This window comes from Camelus bactrianus, chromosome 10 (assembly GCF_048773025.1).
Source record: "Camelus bactrianus isolate YW-2024 breed Bactrian camel chromosome 10, ASM4877302v1, whole genome shotgun sequence".
NCBI lineage: Eukaryota > Metazoa > Chordata > Mammalia > Artiodactyla > Camelidae > Camelus > Camelus bactrianus.
Window position 1 is genome coordinate 9,555,935 of NC_133548.1, and position 25,000 is coordinate 9,580,934.

Genomic DNA, 25,000 nt, shown 5'->3' on the forward strand with positions numbered 1-25,000 from the left:
TGAGATACACTGAACATTTATTTACATGTCCTCCGAGGGAGGTAGGTCCACCATGGGAGGCAGGGCGAACAGTCTGGGCGGGCTGAGCACCTAAGGAGAAGCAGGAAACCAAGGCCACTCTCGGTCACAAGCAGTGAGCGCCCGTGGACCCAGGCCAGGCGGGCAGCCGTGCGCAGCTCAACGTGGCTTCTCGAAGAGGTATTCGAGATCTGGGGCCCGCAGTCTCTGCTCTTTGTTTTTGTTTTTAGCAAAGTCTCGCAGCAGTGCCATGACTTCATTTTCAAATATTTCTGGGGCTGGTTTTGCTTCTGCAAGAGAAGGATGGGCAAAAAGAATTATGCTGGTCAGTCATCTCTCAGGTAGAAGGATCTCGAAACTCCAAACTCTGGCCTTGGCCAAGAACCACGGCAGGTACACAGACCAGCGCCATCCTTCCCCTAAATACACACGGCAGCCGGCCCCATGAACCTACAGCAGCCTCTATTTGTACAGGGCTTTCCCGGAACAGCTGCTCGCATTTGCTCACATATTGTCCGTGGCTGCTTTCCTGCAGGACTGGTGGAGCTGAGTAGGTGCAACAGAGGCCGTGTGGCTGCAAGACTAAAACACTTACTGTGTGGTCTTTTATGAACAATTTTGCCGACCCTGGGCCCATCCAATCCACTGCTATGCTCTGCGTTTGGTACTTCAGTTGTTTTCTGGGTACTGTGTTTCCTTTCTAGTCTATAAATGTCCTGAGGCAAAAGTCCTTGGATGTAAGTGACAGCAACTGATAACTCTAGGAAACTTAAGCAAAAAGGAGTTTACTGGGAGACTGTTAGAGGTCCACAAAACTGACAAGAATCTGGAGAACCAGATTTAAACGGACAGGCAACCGAGGCCCTAAAGAGCTAAAGAAATGAGGATGCCGGCCTCTGGCCATGGAAGGGATGGTCTGGTGGGATGCTGTTCGCCTCCAACTTTCTTTCCACCCTTGAGACACTCACTTAAGGTTCAAATTACAAGCAAAGACTCCCACTGGGAAAGCTCAGGTAATGTGCTCTGAAATTTCCCTTCTAGCAAGACGAAATACAAGGAGAGGGAATTCCCCGAAACCAAGTTTGATTTCCCCCCACTCAGCACAGAGCCTGGCATCTAGTGGGCCTGGCATCTGTTTTTTTGTGACAATCAAAATAAGGTCAAGGAGATTTAGGCTTCCCCCCAGGATGTTGAAAGTTGGAGAGAAGACTGCACTCATCCCAACATGAAAAAGTCAGATAAACTAGAAACATCGTAACTTTCTTGAAGTCATCAGAGAGCTGAGGTCACAGGGCAACCAAATAGAATAAAATCTAAGGAAAGAGCCTCTGAAAGGAGAAACTGGAAATGAGCACCTGCTCACCTGCACAGGAAGAAGAGCACTGGGCACCATATAAACAGGTAAGAATTCAGCTAAAATTTTTAACCAACTGCCAAAAGCCAAGTGTAGGCTAGCAGGAGAGTATGAAATCTCTGGGAGCCACAGACACAAGGAGACTTTGCCCCAATGTGCATGTTCTTCTCAACAAACCTCCACTGAGTGTGCTCGTGACAGAGACGGTCCAGAGCAGGAGGCCGGAGAAAGCCTTGCACAAAAGCCTCAAGTGACTTGGAGTAAGTCAGTGAATCCTGTCTCCTACAGGCCACATGTGAGGACCCATATGGGAGGGAAAGAGAAAAAAAAAAAATCCTCTACCCTTGTGGGATCAGTAGGATCACTGGGAAAGGCCACCCCTGAGACCCATGGCCACAGGGACTGAAGCTGGACCAGGATTAACAGAAAACACCCTCCAGATCTCCCCCACCCCCCACAAACCAACAAGCACCAAGAGGAAATCAATAGGAAGCTACTGCTGGGGGAGGACAAGAACACAGTGAGAGATTCCCTTTGAGGCACAGAGACACAGGAAGGCTGAAAGCTGAGGGTAGAACAAAACACTGAGAAACACCCTCTGGCAACTCAGCCCCCACCCTGAGCACACAGGAGCAACAGAGGCTGGTGGTGAACTGAAGAGAACCCAGGAATAACAAAATCCAAAGTGAGCCTAACTCCTAACTAGACGGACTCGATTCCCATTCTAACAGCCTGGCAGAAGCAGCATGCCCATTTCTAAGCATAAATACTATTTACCTCAGTTTTTACTGACTTACTCATGATGTCTAACATTTACTCCAAAATTATGAAATACATACAGACAAAAGAAAAATGAAAAACAATGCACTGTGAAGGGACAAAGCAATCGACAGAAACAGACTCAGGAATGACCCAGATGTTAGAACTATTAGACAGGAAATTTAAGTAACTATTACCATCATGTTAAAGGTGCTAGTGGAAAAAGTAGGAAAAATATATGAAAAAAAGATGAGGGAGGTGGAAACTATAAAAGTCAAATGGAAATGTTAAAAAGAAAAATAGTAGCCCATAAGCAGAATGACCTCAACAGGCTCATCATAAGGTTTAACATGGTTAAGGAAAGAATTAGTGAACTGGAAGATGGATCAATAGATATTATCCAGTGTAAATTACCCAGACTAATACATAAAGAGAAAAATAAGAGTGAGAGACACAAAACACAGGATCCAAAAGCTGTGGGACAGTATCAGTCTAAACTAAATGTAACCGAAATCCTAGAAGGAAGAGAGGCAGAAGAAATACATGAAGAAACTGTGGCAGAAGAAATACATGAAGAAAAAGTGGATGAGAATTTTCCAACAATGATGGAAGATATAAAACACAGATCCAAACCCAGGTCAACTCCTAACCAGGCTGACTCCATCCTACCCAAAACAGCCTTGCAAAAGAAGAGTGCCCATGTTTAAGTGCTGAAAGGAAAAATGGTGAACCTATCATTCTATACCTACTGAAAATACCTTTTGAAAATGGCAAAAACTGAGAGAATTCATAACAGACAACCTGCACTACAAGAAATATTAAAAGAAGTTCTTCAGGCAGAAGGAATACGATACCAGAGAAATATGGCTCTACATAAAGAAATGAACATCTCCAGAGATGATTAAAATGAAGGCAAATATAAAATATAATGTACTTTACACATTGCAATACACATTGGATATTATCTCACACACATATTTATATATAATACATGTAACTTATATATTTATAAATACAAAATACAATGTATCCTCTTCCTTCTTTTAAATATATCTAAAGATAACTGTCTAAAGTGAAACAACAGAAAAGCAGTGTAGACTCACAGCATAAGTAAAACTGAAAAGCATGGCAACAATAGGACAAAACGTGGAATGGACGAATTGGAGTATACTAGTGGCAGTTCTTACAGGGGGAGGGTACAGCTCAAGTGGTAGAGCACATGCCTAGCATGCACAGAGTCCTGGGTTCAATCCCAGGTACTGCCTCTAAAAATAAATAAACTGAATTACCTTCCTCCCCTGCCAAAAAAAACAAAAACAAAAAACCAAGCCAAAAAAAAAAGTTCTTATATTATACATGAAGCAGTATAATATTACTTGAAGGTAGACTGTGATTAATTAAAGATGATTGATTAAAGGTGATTACTTACAGTATACTGTAAACCCTAGGGCAATCACTAAAAAAATTATAAAGAGATATAAATAATAAACGAACAGTGGAGATAAAATGAAATTTTAAATACTCAAAAAAAAAATCCATGGAAATAGAGGGGGAAAAAGAATAAAGAACAGACAGACAGAACTAGGAAACACAAACAAAAAACCCCACAAATTAATTATGTATAAATGGCCAAAACACACCAATGTAAAGACAGAGACTATAAGATTAGATTAAAAAAAGAATGACTATATATGCTGTCTATAAGCAGCTCAATTTAAATGTAAAGACAAGATAAATTAAAAGAATGGTGTGATAAGCAGATTTCTAAGTTGGCCCCCAGTATTTCCCACACTCCTGTATATAAGCCCTGTGTAATCCCCAGGACTGTGATACGATGATCTTTACTCCCATGATTGGGTTATGTTATATGGCACCACTGACCTCAGGACAGGAAGATTATCCAGGTGGTTATGACCTAATCATATGCGCTCTTTAAAGGCAGAATTTTCTCCAGCTGGTGGCAGGAGGGGATGTCAGGGAGCTGTGAAGCACGAGAGGGAGTCCATGTGAGGGAGGGTCTCCACTGCTGAGATGGAGGATGCCATGGTAAGAACCTAAGAGTGGCTTCTAGAAGCTGAAAGAGATCGACAGCTAGCAAGACAATCAGGATCTCAGGAAATGAGTGCTCCTAGCAACCGGAATGAGCTCCCAGGCAGGAATGTACAATAGATGACACGGATTTCAGACTGCAAGATCTGGCCACAGCTTCTGACCTACAGAACCATGGGCTAATAAACGTTTGTTGTTGAAAGTCACTAATTGCAGTAATTTGTTACGCAAAAGGAAACTAATATAAATGGAAAAATACATACCATGCAAAAGCTAATCGAAAGAAAGCTGGAGCGTCTACCTTACTATCAGACACTTCGGAGCTATCAGCAATAAAGACAGGCAATATATAATGATAAAGGATTCAATTCATCAAGAAGATACAACAATCCTAAATATGTCTTCATAGAATAACAGAGCTATAAAACACATAAAGCAAACACTGAGAGAACTGAAAGGAGTACTAGATGAACCCAAATTATAGCTGGAGATTTCAACACTCATTAATTGATACGGAGTATAGAGAAAATCAGTCAGAATATACCAGACGTGAAGAATGGTATCAACCAACCTGACCTACTTGACATTTACAGAAAACTTCACCAGCAAGTGCAGAACAACATGTTATGTTCAAATAAATTCACGTGGAACATTTATCAAGACACACATTTCAGGCCATAAAATTAATTTCAAAAAAATTTAAAAGAACTGAAATTGTATAACATAATGCTCCATGGTCACAATGGAATCAATAACAGAAAAATATCTGGAAAATCTGGAAATATCTGAAAATTAAACATACTTTTAAGTAACTCATGGGTCTAAGAGGAAGTCACAAGGGAATTAGAGACTATTTTGAATTGAATGAAAATGAAAACATAACACATCCAAATTTGTAACATATAGTTATAGCAGTACTTAGAGGGAAATTTATAGCATCAAATGCTTAGAGTGGAAAAGAAAACAAACAACCCAATTAAAAAAAAAATGGGGGGAAATTTGAAGAGACACACCACCAAAGAGTTATGAATGGCAAATGACTTGAAAAGACCCTCAAAATCCTTAGTCATTAGGGTCATGCCAATTAAAACTGCAGTGATACACACCACTGTATACCTCTTAGAGTGGCTAAAAACAGAAACAAATAAAACCCCAATCATACCAAGCACTGGTAAAGAAGGGGAACATCTATTGCTTCTCGGCCTTTTGGCTAAGATCAAGCGAAAGGGAACATCTATTCCTTTCTTCACACCCTGCCCCTGGCAATCATTGGTCTGCGTCCTTTCCATACAGTTTTGCCTTTTCTAGAGTATCATATAAATGGAATCATACAGTATGTAGTCTTTGAGTCTAGCCTCTTCCACTTAGCATAGGAGTTGGCAAACTATGGCATACTGCCTGTTTCTGTCTGGCCTGTGAGCTGAGAACGATTTTTAACTGATTGAGGGAAAAAACAATATTTCACGACACATGAACATTATATGAAATTCAAACTTTAATGCTCACCAATAAAGTTTTATTGGATCATGGTCACCCTCGTTTGTTTACATACTGTCCATGGCTGTATGCACGCATGATGGCAGACTTGAATAATTATGACAGAGACTGTATGGTCTGCAAAGCCCAAAATATTTACTACCTGGCCCATCAGAGAAAAAGTTTGCTATGAAGTTAAACACACACTTACCATATGACCCAGCAACCCTTCCGCTGGGCAGTCACCCAAGAAAAACTAAAACCTAAATTCACAAAACCCTGTATGCAGAGATTTACAGCAGCTTTATTCATAATCGCCTAAAACTGGAGATACCCTAACGTTCCTCAACTGCTCAGTAGATAAACTGTGGTACATCCACACGCTGGAATTCCACTCAATAGTAAAGAATGAACTATTGATACAGCCACACAAATGAATGTCAAATACATGATGCCAAGTCAGGGGCAAACATTTTCTATTAAGGGCCAGATGGTAAATATTTCACACTTTGTGGATTTTCTAATGGTTATATAAGCTTCTAGACCCTGTATTGTTACCCTTCATACTTGGAACCCATAGAATGGTTTCTACTTTATGATACAAATATTCAGTGGAAACACAAAAACAGGAGATACAGAGTGTGACAGAAATGGATGAGATGTCCCCTCATATCTATTGTCCCATTTTTCCTTGATAATAGACTCCCCAGTTTATCTGGGCACATGGAACAGACTACATTATTTCTTTCTTATGGCCAGGTGCAGCCAAGTGACTAAACTGTGGCCAATGGAAAAGAAGTGGAATTACGATGTATAATTTCTTGAAAAGGATCCATAAAAAATGGGGTGTGCTCGCCATATTTTTTTCCTGGCTGAAATGTGGCTATGACAGACAGAGCCTCAGCAGCCATCTTGGGTCATGAGGTAGATGACAAATAGGGAAGGTGAAGGAGCAGCAAGTCAAGAGGACTCTGGACAATGTGACTTTGAAACCCTTCTCTGCACTCTGGAGAGTCTATCTCTGGACTTCTGTTATGAGAAAGAGAGTTCTGTCTTGTTTAAGCTACTATTGTTTTGGACTTTTTTTTTTTTTAACTCACAGCCAAAGTGAATCTAACTACACACAGTGAGACTTCATTCCTCACAAAGGCAGCCAGAATGTGACTCCCAAGACCCGCCTGCTGTGCAGCCCTACAGAGCTATCTTGGTCCACTCCACTCCCAGCCTGGTTTTTCTTCAACCTCCCCTTTGATACTGTGAGCCTCCTATAAAATTCCACTAAATCCCCTTTTTGCTTAAGCTAGACAGAAGAGGTTTCTATCGCTTGCAAACAAAGAACTTTAACTAATAAAACAAATTTTGCTCGCTTTGGAAAAATGTGAATAGTGTTTGGGTTGAGTGTCTACTGCATGATAAAAGGAAAAAAAATCGCCCTGATACAATTCCAGGCTCAAGTCAGCCCAAGTCACCCTATTTTTCACCCCATGCTGCTACTCATGCCCAGTACCTGTAGCCCAGTAGTAAATATCCCAGTCATTACTGGGCTCGTTAATCAGGCGATCGTAGAGGTTTAGCTGTTTCTCTGTCATGTGGTGCAGATATTCCTTAGCAAAGAGGCTAGAAATGAGAAAGAGAAAGAACTTGAAAAAGCTGTCTCTAGTCAAAGAAAAGCGACACCAAGACTCCTATTCCCCTACCTAAGCAGAATGCAGTTTTCCAACATTCCTCTCTTTCTGCTCTCATAGAGCAGGCGGGCTCTTTTGGTTTCTATGGATTCATCGGTTCGCTCCTGCCACGGAGGCAAAGGGATTTCAATCATGTCCTTCTGGGAATCAGTTGGGCTGTCACCTCTGTAGCAGCGTCTGAATGATGTCACACTGAGTGAAGGAGACACCAGGTGGCGCCGAGACAGAGCAAGCATCTGAAACACACAAGCCACACAAGCCAAGAACACCTTTGTAATAACGACTACCATTCACTCGACACTTACTAGGTACAAGATGTATTCAATCTTATTTAGTCCTTAAGAAGTTATGCTGATTCCTGTAACAACTGTAAATGGAGTATAATCTTTAAAAATGGTAACTTGCTATGCTATACACCGGAAACTTATAAAATACTGTAAATCAACTATACTTCAATAAAAAAAATTTTGTTGTGCTGATACTGTCCCCACTTTATGGCTTAGAAAGCTGAGACTCAGAGAGTAATTGCAGTAACGACTAGAGCCCAGCCCTAACTGCAAACGTGTTCTTAACCAGTGCCTTCCCAGAAACTCTTCAGCAGAAATATTTTCTCCTTCCTTTGCATTTTCTTAAAATTCTTAAAATATGGTTTGCATTCTGGTCACTTGCCTGTATTAAAATCTGAGCATATGGTGATGGCATGGTCCCTAATCCCCCAAAGTCTGCCATCTAGAGAACGGCAAAAACTACCAAGATGTGAGAAGGTGCTGATGTCAGCAAGATGATGAAATAGGAAGCCCCACACCCCTCTTCTACCATGGAGATACCAACTCCCCAACAATACATGGACCAATTCCCTTTATGAGAAATCCATAAACCAGTTAAGAAGCTCCTGAACCCCAGGTGAGCACAAAACCAGCTGCATTACAGCTGGAAGGAAAATTCATGGCACTCATTCATCACAGACCCTCCTCCCGGCTCAGCCCAGCGCAACTGGAGATAATTCTCAGCTCCTGGCTTCTCCCTGGGGATGCAAGAAGACTGAAACCTACGTCCAACACACAGCCTTTCAGCGGGGTGCCTGAATGACTAGTTTCTGTCTTGTTTGAATCTAAGTGTGACAGAAAGGGTGCCAGGTTGGGGGCTGCTGAGAACTAGGTGAGGGTTTGGACTAGGATATACTTACTCACCATCATCCCTACCCCTGGCTCAGTACAAAACAAGCAGGAGAAAACCCCCAACTCCTGACTTCTTCCTGGGGAGGGAAGAGTTAGAATGTGTATCCAACGTTCCAGCTTTTCAGGGAGCTGCCTGAGAGAATGGTTTCTGTCTCACCTGTCTCAGAGCGCTCACAGGACTCAACACACTCTAGATACCTGGGGCCTCTGAAAACAAGAGAGCTGGGTGGCTTGCTGCTGCTCCTGAGGACCCATGGGACAGCAGACAGAGGCCAATGGAAAGAAAAAAGCAGAGCATGCATCCAAAGCTCCTCCTTTTCAAGGAGCTGCACAAGGGACTGGTTTCTGTCCTGGCCAACTTGCAGCATTCAAGGAATACCGGACACTGTAGAAGCCTGGGGGCTGCTGAGAAGGAGAGTTGGGAGGTTTGTGGCAGCTCGAGAACCTGCACTACCAAAAGTAGACACCAGAGGGAGCAAGAGATTATGAGCTCCTGAAAAAAGAAACCAGCAAATCCCTAGTTGGGATTTTGCATGGACAAGTCTAGAGGAGACATTTCCACAAAGAAGTTTTGAGAGGCCCCCCAGATGCTCTAGCTGGACTGATTAGCAAAGGTCCTTCCTTGTACAAAGGCAGCCCAAAAAGACTGGGAGAGCTGGCTGTTTTTACAAATGCATGGATCTATGCACAAAGTTGCAAGGGATATGAAATAGCAAAACAAAGGAATAAAATTAATTTCCAGAAATCAACACTGAAAACAGAGGTATATGAACCACCTGACAAATAACTCAAAATAACTGTCATTAAGACGTTCAATGAGCTGAAGAAAACAATGCATGAACAAAATGAGAATATCAACAAAGAGAAATATTAAAAAAAAAATTTTAGAACTGAAGAATACACCAAATTGAAAATTTCACTACAGAGGTGAAACAGTAGACCTGATCCAGCAGAAGAATCAGTGAACTCAAAGACAGATCATTTGAAATTACCCAGAGGAAGACAAAAAAAAAAAAAAAAAAAAGGAAAAAGAAAAAAAAAGAGAGAAATATGCCTAGGGGACTTATGGGACATCATCAAGAAGATCAATATAAGTATTATGAGAGTCCCAGAAGGAGGAAAGAAACAGAAAGGGGCAGAAAGCTTATTTGAAGGAATAATGGCCCAAAACTTCCCAAATTTGGGGAAAGAAATGGAAATCCAAATTGAAGAAGCCTGTAGAATCCAAAGGACACTAAATAGCAACACAAAAGCATATGAAAGCATAAAGCTCACTAGTAAAGGTAAATATATGACAAACACAGAATACTGTAACACTGTAACAATGGTGTGTAAATCATTTTTAATTCTTGCTTAGAAGTTAAAAGACAAAAACGTAAAAAAACTATAAAATATACTAATAGATACACAATATAAAATACGTAATTGTGACGTTGATAACCTAAGGTGGTAACATAAGGTGGGAGGAGTAAAAGAACAGAGTTTTCCTATGTGACTGAAGTTATTATCAGTTTAAAATAGATTATAGGATGTCTTATGTAAGCCCCATGGTAACCACAGAGAAAACACCTATATATAATAGAAAATGAGAAAGGAATCAAAGCCCATCTCTGTAGGAAAAAAAAAATTAATGAAACACAAAGGATGGCAGCAAGAGAGGAAAAGAGGCACACAAAAGCTACAAGATAGATAGAAAACAATTAACAACATGGCAATAGTAAGTCCTCCTCTATGAATAATTATTTTAAATGTAAGTGGATTAAACTCCCCAATCAAGAGAGAGTGGCTGAATAGATTAAAACACCCCACAAGATCCAACTATATGCCTTTACAAGAAACTCATTTTTAGATGTTAGGAAACATGTAGGCTGAAAGTGGAAGTTTGAAATATACTGCATACAAATGATAACCAAAAGTGAGCAGAGATGGCCCTACTTATAACAGATAGAGCACACTTTAAGTCAAAACCTGTCACAAGAAATAAAGAAGGACATGATAAAAAGGTCAATTCACCATGAGGATATAACAATTACAAATACATATGCAGTCAACATCAGAGCACCCAAATATATGAAGCAAATATTCATAGAACTGAAGGGAGAAATAGACAGTAACACAATAATAGTTGGAGATTTCAAAATCTACTTTTGGTAATGGACAGAACATCCAGACAGAAGAGCAAGAAGGAAATAGAGGACTTGAACAACACTGTAAGCCAAATGGACCAAACAAACATACACAGAACATTCCACCCAACAGCAGAATACACACTATTCTCAAGCACACTGAGAACACTGTCCAGGATAGACAACACGTTAGGGTATGAAACAAGTCTTAACAAAAAAGACTGAAATCATACAAAGCACCTTTTCTGACCACAACAGAAATCAACAGCAGAAGGAAAACCAAAAAATTCACAAGTATGTGAAAATTAAACAACACACTCACTCTCGAACAACCAATGGATCAAAGAAGAAATCAAAGGGGAATTAGAAAATATATGGAAACAAACGAAAAAAAAACACAACATACAAAAAAAATTATGAGATTCAGCAAAAGCAGTACTAAGAGAGAAGTTTACAATGTTAACAGCCTATATTCAAAAAGAAGAAAAATCTTATGAAGCTATGTGAAACCATGACAAATATTAGAGAATTTTAAAAGAACAGAGAGTCCTAAGAACAGAGTGAAGGGGCGCCCAGAGGCTGTCTGGCCAGCTCCACCTGGGAAATAGGTGAAATTTGAATTGGGTCTCCCATGAAGCCTGATCGTTCACAGATATTATGAGACAGGCACATCGTGGGTTCAGGCAAGGGTGGACACAACCCGAATCTCCTACGTTGCAAGATCGACCTCCCCTTGGGTCTACCCTTGTCCTGGGCTATCAAGCAGCTGGATGCTTCTCCCAGTCTCCAAGACCGCGGAGGAAGACAAGACACAGTTCCCACTGTGGCCTGCTCAGGGCCCTTGAATCCCCATTTTCCTCACCCGAGCAAGAGCCGGGAACACGGATGCCACAGCCATTTTTTCCGACCCGCATCGGAAGCCGGCGGACGGCCACTTCCGGAAACTTCCGGACACCGGATCTGCAGGCAGCGTCGCCGAGGACTTGAGACGGAAGATGCGTCCTCGCGTATGGCGGAAGTGGCTGTGCGTGTGACGTCAGCGGCGGGGGGCGGGACCTGGGGCCGAGAGCGGTTCGCGCGCTTCGGGCCTAGTCCGGACTCGCCGCCGCCGCCGCCATATTCCCGGTAACGGGGGCGCGCGGCCGGGGGCCGGCTGGGCCGGAAGAGGGCTCGGGGACGGCGCTGAGGCGGGGAGGGGGTCGGTTGAGTTTGGGGCAGCCGGAGTTGGCGGGCGGCGGGAGGCGCAGGCCTTTGAGGGAGGGGGCCGAGGGCGTCGGGCCGGGTCTGTGGGGAGGGAGCGGGGCGGGCCTAGCCGGGGGCGAGGATTAGGCCTGGGTGGGGAGCGGAGGTGGTTAGAGCTCTGGGACCCGCAGGGACTCCAGCCGGGGCCGCTTGGGGCCTAGGCAGCTGCGGCGGGCTGGGGATGCGGGCTTCGCCACCGTCGTTCTTCACAGCGCCATCCGAGGGCCCCTAGGAGCAGAGGCCTGGACATTTTCTCGTCGCGCCGCGAATAGTCGGGGCGCAACTCCGGTCGGGCCCGAGGGTGATGGGCAGCGAGCCCCGCGAGCCCCGGCGGCCTGGGAGAGCGAGGGGCGGCGCGAGGCCGGGGGCGGGGCGGAGCGGGTGGGGCCGAGCTCGGGCTGCCGGGATGCTGCGTCTCTGGAGACGGGTGGTTGGCAACCAATGCTCTCCTCCCAGCCCAGGACCCTCATGCCTTCTAAATCTTCCTTTTCTTCTGGATATCGCAGTGGCATCTTTCTTACCTTGTCCAACCTCCGGGCTCGAGATCTTCCTTCTGGAGCCATGTCAGAAGGAGTGGACTTGATTGATATATATGCTGACGAGGAGTTCAATCAGGTGAGGGGTCATCGGGAGCATTGGGATTTTCCTGTATCAGCTGAAGAATCACTTCCAGCAGACTTGCAGTGGTTCCAAGTTATGTCAATCATTGAGAATTTACTAGGCCTGAACACGCCTCTGACAGGTCTAAAATTTTCCCTCTAGCACAGACTTTAGGACTTCTGACCATTCCACTTTATGTTAATTTAAGCTTCCAGGCTTAATTTTAAAGGCTTTGATTTAAGAGCAAATAAAAATCAGGTTTGATAGAATGGTGAATCAACCTGTGGAACTTGCTCCCCCAGGAAGCCAAAGTTGGATGTCAGTCTCCTCAAAGACTAACCAGACTTAAAAATCAGAATTATGTTTGCTGTAGTATTCGTGAGGACAATGTTGATAATGTTGATACCTGTTCCTTTGAGATTCTCCCAAACTGCTGCTGGAGAAATGTAGTTTCCTCCTCCATAAGGCAGAGCAAGGGACAGTGTAAAAGATACTTTAACGTTTAATTTCAGCTGCATTCCAATTGTTTTCTGTCTTACTTCCAGAAGTAGCTTGACTCCAGTCTTGAGAAGCCCTAGGCATTTTAGTGTAATACATTTTATTGATGAATCTAATTGTTTGATGGGGAGAGGTAAAGGTGTTGGACGAACCAATTAAGCAGATGTAAACACATTCACATGCTGTAAGTTGGATTTGTTGGTCTCATTATGTCATGTCAAGGAACATAACGCACTGATCTCCCTTGAAACAGTAACCTCATATACAGTTCAGTTCTGAGCTCTGGAGGTCAAACCTCAAGAATGTTCCAAAGTCTCTATTTAAAACTTACTAATATGTTGCCTGGATTGTTTTCAGCACTATTCTCCTTGAGTAAGCTGGTTCTTCCCATTGACATCTTTCACTGGGTATATGTAAGGACCTGAAAGAGGATAAAAGGAATAGGCTGGGGAAGGAAGGTGCTCTGGTTAGACCCTGACTTTGATATGAAGCAACAGAAGAGGTTGATATATGCATTTCTTATACTTGGCCTAAGTTTACATTAAAAAAAATTCTTTTACTGTTTTATGCTTTTTGAACATGGAGATTTTAAAACATACACAAAGTTGGCAGAATAGTGTAATGACCTTCTAACAGTTATACAGCTTCACCAGGTATACTTTTATTAGTTATCCTCCCATGTCTTCTCATGCAAACAAGTCATCTACATGTGGTTGCCAGTTAAATCAACATTTCTTAGGAAACTTTTTAAAAAATTTCAAACAAGTCGGATAAATACAAGATAGCAAGAAGAGGCTCCATTAGTCTTTTTCTATTAATAAAAAACCTTTTCCCCTTAATTTTCTTATCTCTGGGTTAATAACAGTGCTGCTGATTCACTTTGGCATATGGGTAGAATGATGTCCTTGACCACAGATCTACCATATTTGGCCTGAGAAATGAGATTTCATAATTTCTTGAGCATTATAGCTTGTAGGTCGCAGGCAAGAAGCAGGCCTCGTCCAATGGTCTCTGCTTTGTCAGGTTAGAAGTCACTGGACTCAACAATTTCTTCTCTGGTCTCTTTAGTTAAACAGGACTTTGTTATGAGTCTAAGATAAGCCAAAGAGGGTGTGTAAAACCTAGTAGACATTTACACTAAACAGACTATATTTGATACTTGGTAAGTTGAAGAAAGTATAGATTTTGAATGTTTTATGTCTTGGGGGAAGTCTGGGGAGGGGTGCTTTTTTCTGCATGAATGAGTTAATTTTTAGCAAAGCTGGTTTTAGTGTAATTTGGAGGCTGCTAAGGAAGTGGTAAAGGCTCTGTTTGGCTGGAATTGTTAACAGCAAGGCAACCAGTAGAGATTGTGTTTTAGAATGTTTTAAGAATGTCATTGATTTACCCCAGGCTTACCCATGCACAAAAACCTTGTCACGTGTACTTTGCTCCCCAGGGAAAATAAATACAGTTCCTAGGTGGAACCCTGTGGTGCTGACTCCCGAATCTCTTACAGCATGTGCTGCAAAAGCCTCTTTTGCAGAGCTGTTTTACTGCTGTTATATTGAGAGTCTTGGGATTGACAGTGCTCTCTTGGGCTGGGGAGAACAACTCTGGAAAAGTGACTGAGAGCTGCCATTCTGAGTGTTCCTCCCCATTCTGTTCTTGTGCTGAGACAAGCCCTCTACACAGTGTGCCCTGTTTTCCTCCTTAATTTCATCAATAGACATTTATTGAGCTACTTCTGTTTGCTAGGCTTAGTGTTAGGATTAGTGAGACAAATGGGGAAAATGGATTTCTATGCTCAAGAGTTTCCATTCCTGGTCGTTGAAGACAGTGGGCAGTTAAGGGAAGAAGAGTGAGATGAGGACTGTGGAAATAGTAGTTATAAAGTCAAAAACTTTGAGCTTTAGTTACAATTAAAAGAAACAATGATATCAAATGGTTGATTTGAAAAAAATAAATCCTAAACTTTACTACTCCCCTTAGATAACAGGAAAAGGGCTGTCAGGTAGGAACATGAGCATACAGGTGGGGAAGTCCTTATTTAAATTCAGAATTATGCAAATTCTCTTGTAAACCAGGAAGCTTCATGAGACAATCTCAGTTATTTTTATGCTATTCAACACAAAATCCTTCCTGGTAATTCAATATGAAATACATCTTTTTTGATATCCCTGGAATAAAACCTTCAACATTAGTGCCTGTAAAACATTGTATTTTTCACTTAATTTGTAGAGTTAAGTTTTACTTCAACTGCATAAATCATCAGCTCATTTGGTAATCAGAAAAACCTCAGGCCCTAATCTGTTTTTCTGTTTTAGCATCTGAAGAGTAAAGTGAATTGGTGTTGCTAGCAGATTAAGTCCAAACACAACTTAGTACATTGTTTCTTCAATAAAATCTTCAACAGAATCCTCAGCAGGTCTGCCTTGTACACCAGAACAGTTCCCACAAACTTCTTTGAACTGAGGCTCTGTGGCCCAGAGAGACCGTTTAAATCTTGTGACAATTTTGCATTCGTTGAATCCTTTTGTGTTTCTTAAAGTGGTAAAGTAATCCATACACCAAGGTCTTCCAGAATTGAGTCTATCATATTCTCTGAGGAACCCTGAAAGAGTAGATTATTTGCTTAGGCTTATGATATGGGGGATTTCCTGGTGATACATTTGATCTCTCACCTGTCCAGATCTGCATGTTCACTACCCAGTTATCAGAAATACTTTTTCTATTACAGCTTTCAGACACACATCTCTGAATCACAGATACTGCAGGGAAGGAATCCCAATTTGGTTTCACTGATAATCCAAGATGATGTTTCCTTATTCCCTTTAAGTTCCATTTCACAATCCTTGATTTATTAAAAAAAAAAAAAATAAGACACGTAGTGTGAGGTAGTGCTAAGCAGATTAGAGCATTGGGGAGAATCTAGTGATTTCTGAATCCTTTCTCTACCTTGAAACACAAGGGTAAATCATACCTAGTATGTGAATAAATAAATTCTAGAATTAGGATTGTTTGAGACGTAAGGCTGTGGAATATTTTACACACAAAATGTCGAATTATTAACCCCAGCTCTCTTCACCTTTTTAATTTATTATCCACCCTGTGCTCTCCAATGTTAGCTTCTCCCCATTTTTCACATCCTTTTTTATGCAAGGTCCTTATTTATAGGTTTGCCTAAAAATAGTCTTCCTGTGCTTATTTGCCTCACTGATTCCTTTTCATGCTTTTAAGTTACAGAGGTAACTTAGAACTTTTTTAGAGAAAAAGTTTTCTCTCTTTTGCCATTCTCTTTTTGATACTTTTACCAGGTTCAGACTCCTCTCTTGTGGGGTTTCTTAGAGTATTTGTAATATTTGAAGCTATTTACATGGCTCAGGAAATAGAATCCTTTCCCCCTCGTTACCAGAACAGTCCAGTAGTATTATCTTGGTGTGCGTGTTCTTCCGTTGTACTCCAGATAAAGGATTGTTTTCAAAAGTTTCTAATGGTATGTAGGTCTAAGATTGCATTTTGCAGTGAGCCTCTCCTCTAGTCTCACTTCAGAATAAGTATTTCTTGTGATGGTATTGAAAGGAGAAAGTTACTGGAGCTTCCTGTCCTGAGTTGCATTAGGGGAAATGATTCTCTTTCTTCAGGAAACTAAACAAGTTACCTAATACAGGTTCTTTTTTTTACTCGCTTAATGTAGGCTCTTCCTTTCTTCCCTTTTTCAGAAGACAGCAATGACGTAAATGAGTCGTAGTTTCCCTAAAACACTCTGAACTTCTCCCTGTCTCTCATTTTGACAGTATTATCTTTAGCACTGCTTGGATGTTTTAGAATGTTACCTGAAAAAATACTTTTCTGACTCTTAACAAAAACCCCTGAGATAATGATATTGCAAACTTTGAAACATTAAGATCCCTCAATAGTAGTTCTTCTGGTTTTAGGATATTTGATATAAATGTTAGTTTGGGCTGCTATAGCAAAATACCAAACATTGTGGGTGGCTTATAGATAACAGATTTATTTCTTGCAATTCTGGAAGGTGTAAGGCTGAGATCAGGTTTGAGTTCTGGTGAGCAGCTTCTTCCGCTTGCCAGCTGCCAACTTGTATCCTCACGTGATGGAGAGCAGAGCAGAGCAGACAAGCTCTCTTGACTGATGAGCGTGTTAATCCCTTTCATGGGCTCTACCCTCAAGACTTCCAGAGGCCCCACTTCTACTACCATCACATCGGGGAGTAGAGTTTTAACATGTGCATTTTGGGGAGGAGGGACACAAACATTCAGTCCATAACGGTAATATATCACATAGGCAAAAAATATATTTCACCTGTCTTCCAGAGTACACGTTCATATTGTAAATGTTTACTATAACGCTGCTTATGATATAGGTGCTAGTCCTGTTTCCTGACCCTTATATTTTAGAGAACTTTCATTGTTTTTGTGTATCATTGAACATCTCTGGTATTGCTTGAAGATTATTCATATAAATGTCATGGTAATGTATTGAATCTACATGTCATTTGAGAACTAGAGCTTATAAGGGAAAATCCCTCAGTTATTCCCTTCCCTTTCACTTTATTTTTTATTTTATATTTTTATAGTATTTATATATTACTACATTTTCTGTTTCTTTGATGGTTAATACAAAGGTGGGGTTATGTACTTGAAGTTTTAGAGCATCCCTAAGTCATTTATGTAAATCAAATAGTTTAAACCAGTAACTCCCATTCTTTTTTGCATTTTGGTTCCCACTTTAACATGTTTTTCTCCTGCTTTCTATTTCTAAATAAAAATGTTCTGTTTCTTAACTAAATAGAATGGTAAGTTTTGTGTAAGTCTTGATTTTGAAAATAGCATAAGCTGTTGAAAATAGATTTTCATTAGTGTATCTTAGATGTGATCTTGAGAAGCTGGCCTCATTGATAGTAGTAGCAGATGCTGTATTCTTGGTTTGCTTGTTTAATTATCATGTACCTTTTGAGTCTCACAGTTGATTAAAGCTAGAAACACTGCAGACTACTAACAGGGTCTTGGGAGGAACACCTACATAAGCATAATTAAGTATTAAAATTGTTTTAAGTGGGAAAGTTTTTCTTATCTGGTTTCCTGGAGTAGAACAAGGAAGTTTTGTAGTTTTATGAAATATTTGACCATGGATTATAAAAGTAAATTAAGCTAGAATGAACAAAATGAAAGGTTTTCAAATGCACCTTTGCCAACCCCTCATCTCTTAGGACCCAGAGTTCAACAATACAGATCAGATTGACCTGTATGATGACGTGTTGACAGCCACCTCACAGCCCTCAGATGACAGAAGCAGCAGTACTGAGCCACCTCCTCCTGTTCGCCAGGAGCCATCTCCCAAGCCCAATAACAAGACCCCTGCAATTCTGTACACCTACAGTGGTCTGCGTAACAGACGAGCTGCTGTCTATGTGGGCAGCTTCTCCTGGGTGAGCATGGGTAACTAAAAAAGCTTATGGGTGGGCTGGAGGGAGAGCACTGGGAGGTAATGGCATTTTCAAAAACCACTGTTGCACTGTTTTGTGCTCTGATGGGGCTGGATTTCTTTTTCCTGGGATCAGGTTGGATTGATCTCTGAAAGAGAACTATCCTGAGGACGTACTGGTGCCGAAGAAAGCAATGATTAAGTGGGTAGTTGCTTTTTCTGCCATCTTGTTACCGCCCCTGACTCTGGGGCTTTATGTCTACCAGGGTCATCTGTGGGATGAGATTTCAGAGTGAACACCTTGAACTCATGGTGGTCATTAGATGGTTCTGTGATAATGATGGGTGAGAGGGATCAAAGACCTTGGTAGCTCTAGTACACTCAGGGTAGGTGGTGACTGTTGTTCTGCAAAAGTTACTATGTGACATGTTTTGGGGCGGTGGTGGGAGGCGATTTTTTCAAATTAAATGTATATACTGAGGGGGAAGTTGCTGACAGTGGTCAACTCTAGCCTGTCAGATCTACAGTTAAAGGCTGCTAGTAATCAGTGTTTGAACTGATGACCAGCCAGCCCAAATGGCAATCAAAGTTAAAATAGATTTTAATCCTCTTAGTCTCTGAAGATGGGGATTGGGGCAGGGGTGGGTGGTTTTGGAATTCTGTATGGGTGAGGACAATAGGAAAAGCCTGCACCAATTGAAATTTTGGTGGCCTTCTGGGTTTCCTGTGGGAGGTCATGGTTGTGACTAGAATCCTAGCATTGGGGGAAGGGTTTGGAACATTCTGGGGCTGGGGGAAGGGTTTGGAACATTCTGGGGCAGGGGGTGTAGCTCTTGACATTTCTTCCTTTTCCATCTTGCCGGCCCCAGTGGACCACAGACCAGCAGCTGATCCAGGTTATTCGCTCTATAGGAGTCTATGATGTGGTGGAGTTGAAATTTGCAGAGAATCGAGCAAATGGCCAGTCCAAAGGGTGAGGTCTGGATTTGAGAAGCCCCTGTTAGTTTGTAACCATTGGGATAACAGATGTGTACTGTTACTTGGGTTCTGTAATTTAATCCCTCCCACCCCTGGCCCAGTTTACTGCCTTGGTTTTGGTAAACTACCTTAGAATGGGGACCTAGCTGCAATGTAGGGGAACATCCATCCATTGAAGGGCAGAGAAAACTGGTTTCTAATTCCAAATAAATAGGAAAATTTTATGCTGACACCTTTTTGTTGTTGGTAGTTTTGTGTTTAATATTAGCAAGATATCCTTTGCTTTACCAATTTTCACAAAAAATGAAAGGGAATTTCTGTGTTCCTCTCTTGGTTGTCTAGTAGATCTCACTCATTTAAAATTTTTCTTCCTCAAGGTATGCTGAGGTGGTGGTTGCCTCTGAAAACTCTGTCCACAAATTGTTGGAACTTCTGCCAGGAAAAGTTCTTAATGGAGAAAAAGTGGACGTGAGGCCGGCCACCCGGCAGAACCTGTCACAGTTTGAGGCACAGGCTCGGAAACGTGAGTGCGTCCGAGTCCCAAGAGGGGGTACGTGGAGACAATCTGTATGAAGTGGGGGAAGTTTGTGGGTTTGTTTTCTGTGGTGTAGGCTTGGCCTACAATGTGGAGGGGTTTGGGGAGGGTGGTGGTGATTATGGGTCGCAGCGTGGCAGTAGGTAAGCCAAAAAAATGAGGCTTGTGTACAAGAAAGAAAGAGCACTATGCTGGGAGTCAGGTAGGTTCAGGTTACAGTTCGATTCTGCCACTAACTCATTGTGTGACCTTGGGCAAGGTGCTTTACTATTTAGGGCCTACTTCCCTACTGGAACTAGACATACAATGTATAAAGTTCCCATCAGCTCTAAACTATGTCTCTGTCTGAAAAAATCAGTGTAGAGTGAATGGGCTTAATTGTAAGACATGCTTCTCTATAAGGTATTAAGAAGCAACCATCCTAAAATATAAGTATGGTACATAAAGATGGCTGTAATCTTATAAACATACATTGGAAGGATGTTCTGTAAGGAATCGACCAAAAGGAGTGCTGGAGAGTAAGAATTTAACAGTGTTTCTCCAGCATTGTCCAGGGGAATGGGTACCCTCTCGATTACCTGCTATTTCAGTCTGCTTGGCAAATGTTTGCTGTTAGTAAAGAAAGTTGCATCATACTGCCTTACCCTGAGATAGTATCTCTTAGGCTCACCTTACTCCCTTTATTCTGACTCTGCTCACCAAGCCGCCTTCTGATACTAATTTGGTTTCCCAACTAGGCTCTCCTACTGGGAAGAGAATGCGCTGACCAGCCGACACAAGTATTCCGGTCTGCTTGGCAGTTATATTTCTCATTGTAAATTAATAAATTGGCATTCTGATTTATGAATCAGTCTCTTGTGAGTTTGGATAGCGTGAATCAATCTCCTAGAGTCCAGTCACCCCTGGGTGAACTATTAAATTCAAGTTTCTGAACCTTCAAAACCTGAGGACCAGCCTTGGACTGTCCTGACCTTACAAGGTGCAGCTGCCCTACTAAGCCCTGCCTGAAACAGACAACTGCTGTTACTTTTCTTTTACTACAGTGGAGGGATGGCAAAGTTTGATCACCCACATTCTGTCACTGCTTAGGTCTTACTCTCAAAATAGTGCCTTGTATTGATTGGGAAGTCCACTGGGACCTTGTATAGATTGATTGAAATATGGCCACTTAACTCTTGCGTAGGAAAAGCTATGTTCTTATAACTAGATTGAAAGCCTAGACGGATGTATTGTGAACTCCTATTGCTCTGGGTTAGAAGGCACACGCTTTTCTTCCCTGATAACCTGAATTTTCGAAGTCCATTCTGTTTCAGAGTCTTTCTGTGATTCAGCCCTCTTTCGATTTTCTTAAAGATGCATAATTTCACAGCTGCACTGTTGATAACAGTCCTAGCACCACAAGGCTATTTACTCCTCAGTGTTACCTTTCTTTACCGAAAGTGAAGAAAGGTGGTGACTGAGTGGTGTTTTTCTGCTCTGTTGTGTTGATGGACTCTGTTAATTCACTAACTTGTTGGCTTAGTCTGCTGAAAAATGGTTACTGTTCTTGGGATTTGTAGTAATAGACACAAAAAGAACCCTGGCAGATGTGGGAACAGTAGCTGGGAAAGTGGCTAACTTACAGAGGATCACACTTGCTAACAACTTTCTTCACTTTGAGAGAACTCATGGAAGAAGCAAGTTGCCATGTGTTTGAGACATGAAAAAAGAGAATGCTCTGATAGGCACTGGGATAGACTGTATTAGAGAAACCAAGGTGGTTGCCAAGGGAATTAATTCCACCTTTTGCTTTAATCAGGAGTTAGACTTTACTAACAAGTTTTTGTGTAAGGAGCTCTCTTCTTTCTCTTCACACTTGTCTGCTAATGGCATCTCTACCTCTAAGACCCCAAGGCCACGTGATCACATTCTTCTGTGGGAGTCCATGTTAACCAGGCTTAGACTATTAAATTGGAAAAAGAGAACAAGTTTAACTAAGAGACTTGACAGTGTCAGAGTCCTGTTTCCAGCTGTATACAAACATGTTTTGAGCACCTGTTGTGCACAACACCGTATCAGCATGCTAAGAAGATGTTCCTGATAGGCTGCCCTGTGAGGTAGAGGGTTTGGGGCCACTAAAATGTAGTGGGAGTTTCCCAGGTTTGAGGCATGTTTGTACCAAGCTTTTGCTAGGAGTCCCTGATGTCAACTGCGTGCCATCTGCTCATTCTGTGCGCAGATCTTTTCTTGGCTTTTCTCCCATTTTCTCTCATTTAACCTCCAGTCTTCTGTTCTTTGTTGTGTCTCTTCCCCATCCCAGTTACCAGTTTTGGCATGTGTATGGAAGAAGTGTTGTCCATCCCCTGCCCTTTCCTGTCTTCCCCCAAATTCCCTGGCCAAAGTGCCATGGCAAAGAGAAAATTTCAAGTGTATAGCAGGATAAGGAAGGTCAACTACTAGTAGTCTAAGGAGAGAGTCCCTGAACTCTTTACTAGGCAACATGAGATTTCAGATCAGTTTGAGTTCAGCTGAACAGTAATGAGCATACTTCAACAGTCATTTTTTTTCATGGGCTGTTAGGATCATTCTGCATTTAAAAATGTAAAAGCAAATCTAAGGATAATTTAAGTGTGAAGCAGTAAGAGTTCTGGTAAAGCGCATTCTTTGACATACAGAATTTTGAGTGATATTGCTTTCTGTGTTTGTGTCTTAACTAAGTTGCCTCTGACTTTTTTGTCTGAGGCCAAAGGGAAAACAGTAGATGATTTTACCTTCTTTCTCAGCTACCTGTCACCTTCCTCAGTAAGGTGTCAGATGACTCTTGCTGAAGGATGAGCTGGTCCTGTAGTTATGTTTAAAGCTTGGGCAGTAACAGTGATTGTGTTTTGCTTCATAGGAATACCTCCACGGGCCCACTCCAGGGATTCTAGTGATTCTGCTGATGGACGGGCCACACCCTCTGAGAACCTTGTACCCTCATCTGCCCGTGTGGATAAGCCTCCCAGTGTGCTGCCCTACTTCAATCGCCCTCCTTCAGCCCTTCCCCTCATGGGTCTGCCCCCACCCCCAATTCCACCCCCACCACCTCTCTCCTCAAGCTTTGGGGTCCCTCCTCCTCCTCCTGGCATCCACTACCAGCATCTCATGCCCCCTCCTCCTCGATTACCTCCTCATCTGGCTGTACCTCCCCCTGGGGCCATCCCACCTGCCCTTCACCTCAATCCAGCCTTCTTCCCCCCACCAAACGCCACAGTGGGGCCTCCACCAGATACTTACATGAAGGCCTCAGCACCCTATAACCACCACGGCAGGTAAGGACTATCTTGTTCCTTTCAGATCTGAGCCAGGCATAGTAGGGTAGACAGTGTGTTAAGCACTTTGTTCTCCCTGAGGAAGTAACTGAGCACTGAATTCTTGTGTTTCTCCTTGTGGAAACTCTGTTGTCATAGTATTGAGTCCTGGGAAATAGTTAACTATTAGAGAATGTTTTTGTGTGGTGTTTTGTTTGTATCTTACCTCTCGACTCAAACCATGTCCTTCATATCCCTTTTAGGCGATCAGTTAAATTGAGTGCTCTGTCACTGTTAGGAATGCTATGAATGTCTAGCACTATTGGGTCATGCAAAAATTACAAAATTATTTGACATAAATCCTATCTTTGAAGAGAGCATGAACACATAAAACATGTGAACAGGCTGGGAACCATTTAAGACATTATTCAGGACAGCATAATTAAATAACATGGTATTCTAGAGTATGGTAAAATTAATAAGGGGTGTGGGCAATCAGGAATGGTATTATTTCTGTGCAGCCGAGATTCGGGCCCTCCGCCCTCTACAGTGAGTGAAGCAGAATTTGAAGAGATCATGAAGCGGAACAGGGCAATTTCCAGCAGTGCCATTTCCAAAGCGGTATCTGGAGCCAGTGCAGGTAACTCATCCTTACCTTTGCTGCCTTCTCCTTACCTTTAGTTTTCCCACTGTTCTGTTATTTCCATTGGCAAGAAGTTCAACAAGATAAAGTTGGAGCACTGGTAGATTCTCAAGAGTGGCACATTTTGAAAAGCAATACATAACCTGATTTCTTAGCTTTTGGGAAGCTCCTCTGGTGCTATTTATTTAGCCTGTGTCTAGACCTGCCCCATCAAAACCAACTTAGTGCCTAGAATATAAGTAACTTAATATTATCTCATTGTGGTGTTGTAGAGTGAAATTCCTGCCTCATGGAGATCTTGATTTTCATGGTTGATCAGTGGATCTAGTATCTATGTAGTGAGTCCAATGCCAAGTGTTGACCCTGGGTTTTTAGGACTGATGCCTCAACTAGATGATGGTTTGATGTGGAATCTGATTACATTTGGGGATCGAGGCAGAGCTGGTGGCCTCTGTGTAGCCTGTCCTAGGAAGAGACAAGTCTATCGGGTGTCATAACTTGCCCTCCTGTCAGTAGTAACTGGGCAGAACCAGAAGCCATGTCTTTGAGAGCCATGGGCACAGAATCTTTAGTTCCTAAGAGAAGAGAATATAGGAAGTTTCTGGGTTCTGGTCTAAGTTTCACGTCGTAACACTAATTATACTCCCTGTGAGTTTCCCACATGAATGTAGATGTAGATTGTCAGATCTTCTAAGAAGTAAGTTATTTCCATTATCATTCATTTTCTATAATTTCTCATCTTTGGCTTCAGAATCTGAATCCAAAATAGATTAAAGACAAAAAGTATATATATTCTTTCTTTTTTCCCTGTCAGAAACCTTCACTAACATCTGAGTAAATCTCTTTAAATTAAAAAGTAATCTAGGGGAAGGGTATAGCTTGAGTGGTAGAGCGCATGCTTAGCACGCATGAGGTCCTGGGTTCAGTCCCCAGTACCTCCTCTGAAAATAAGAAAGTCTAATTACCCCCCCCAATAAAATAATTAAATAATACATTAATAAATAAATGAATTTAAAAAAAATCTATGCTCACTGTAGCAAGTCAGATATAAAGAAAACAATCATTGTTCTTCCATCAGTTCCTTCACATTGAGATGATCAGTAGCTTAATCTCTGTCTCCCTTTGTTTTGGTCTAATTCCAGTCATTCAAACCACAAATATTTATT

General features: G+C 41.9%; 3 protein-coding genes across 5 annotated transcripts in view; 1 reads left to right on the forward strand and 2 right to left on the reverse strand.

Annotated features, from left to right (window-relative positions):
* On the reverse strand, positions 1-11,666 carry SDHAF2 (succinate dehydrogenase complex assembly factor 2). The gene is made up of 4 exons (XM_010956399.3): positions 11,508-11,666; positions 7,354-7,577; positions 7,164-7,273; positions 1-308 (listed from the first exon to the last, which is right to left on the reverse strand). Exons 1-4 carry the CDS (start codon positions 11,541-11,543, stop codon positions 178-180), a joined length of 501 nt encoding a protein of 166 aa, XP_010954701.1. The 5' UTR covers positions 11,544-11,666; the 3' UTR covers positions 1-177.
* CPSF7 (cleavage and polyadenylation specific factor 7) overlaps positions 11,625-25,000 on the forward strand; it is a 22,060-nt gene continuing 8,684 nt past the window's right edge. Inside the window, exons 1-7 of one of the 3 annotated variants that reach the window (XM_074371940.1) lie at positions 11,625-11,770; positions 12,394-12,502; positions 18,195-18,413; positions 19,279-19,382; positions 19,765-19,937; positions 22,798-23,212; positions 23,713-23,831. In XM_074371940.1, coding sequence (XP_074228041.1) covers positions 11,655-11,770; positions 12,394-12,502; positions 18,195-18,413; positions 19,279-19,382; positions 19,765-19,937; positions 22,798-23,212; positions 23,713-23,831 — 1,255 coding nt within the window. In that variant the 5' untranslated portion in view covers positions 11,625-11,654. Of the gene's footprint in view, positions 11,844-12,393; positions 12,503-18,194; positions 18,414-19,278; positions 19,383-19,764; positions 19,938-22,797; positions 23,213-23,712; positions 23,832-25,000 lie in introns of all 3 variants that reach the window. The other 2 variants (XM_074371941.1, XM_074371942.1) reach the window with 2 other exon arrangements.
* TMEM216 (transmembrane protein 216) overlaps positions 13,439-25,000 on the reverse strand; it is a 27,411-nt gene continuing 15,849 nt past the window's right edge. The window contains exon 5 of the mRNA XM_045517709.2: positions 13,439-15,578. Within this exon, the coding sequence (XP_045373665.1) occupies positions 15,560-15,578 (19 nt within the window). The 3' untranslated portion in view covers positions 13,439-15,559. The remainder of the gene's footprint in view (positions 15,579-25,000) is intronic.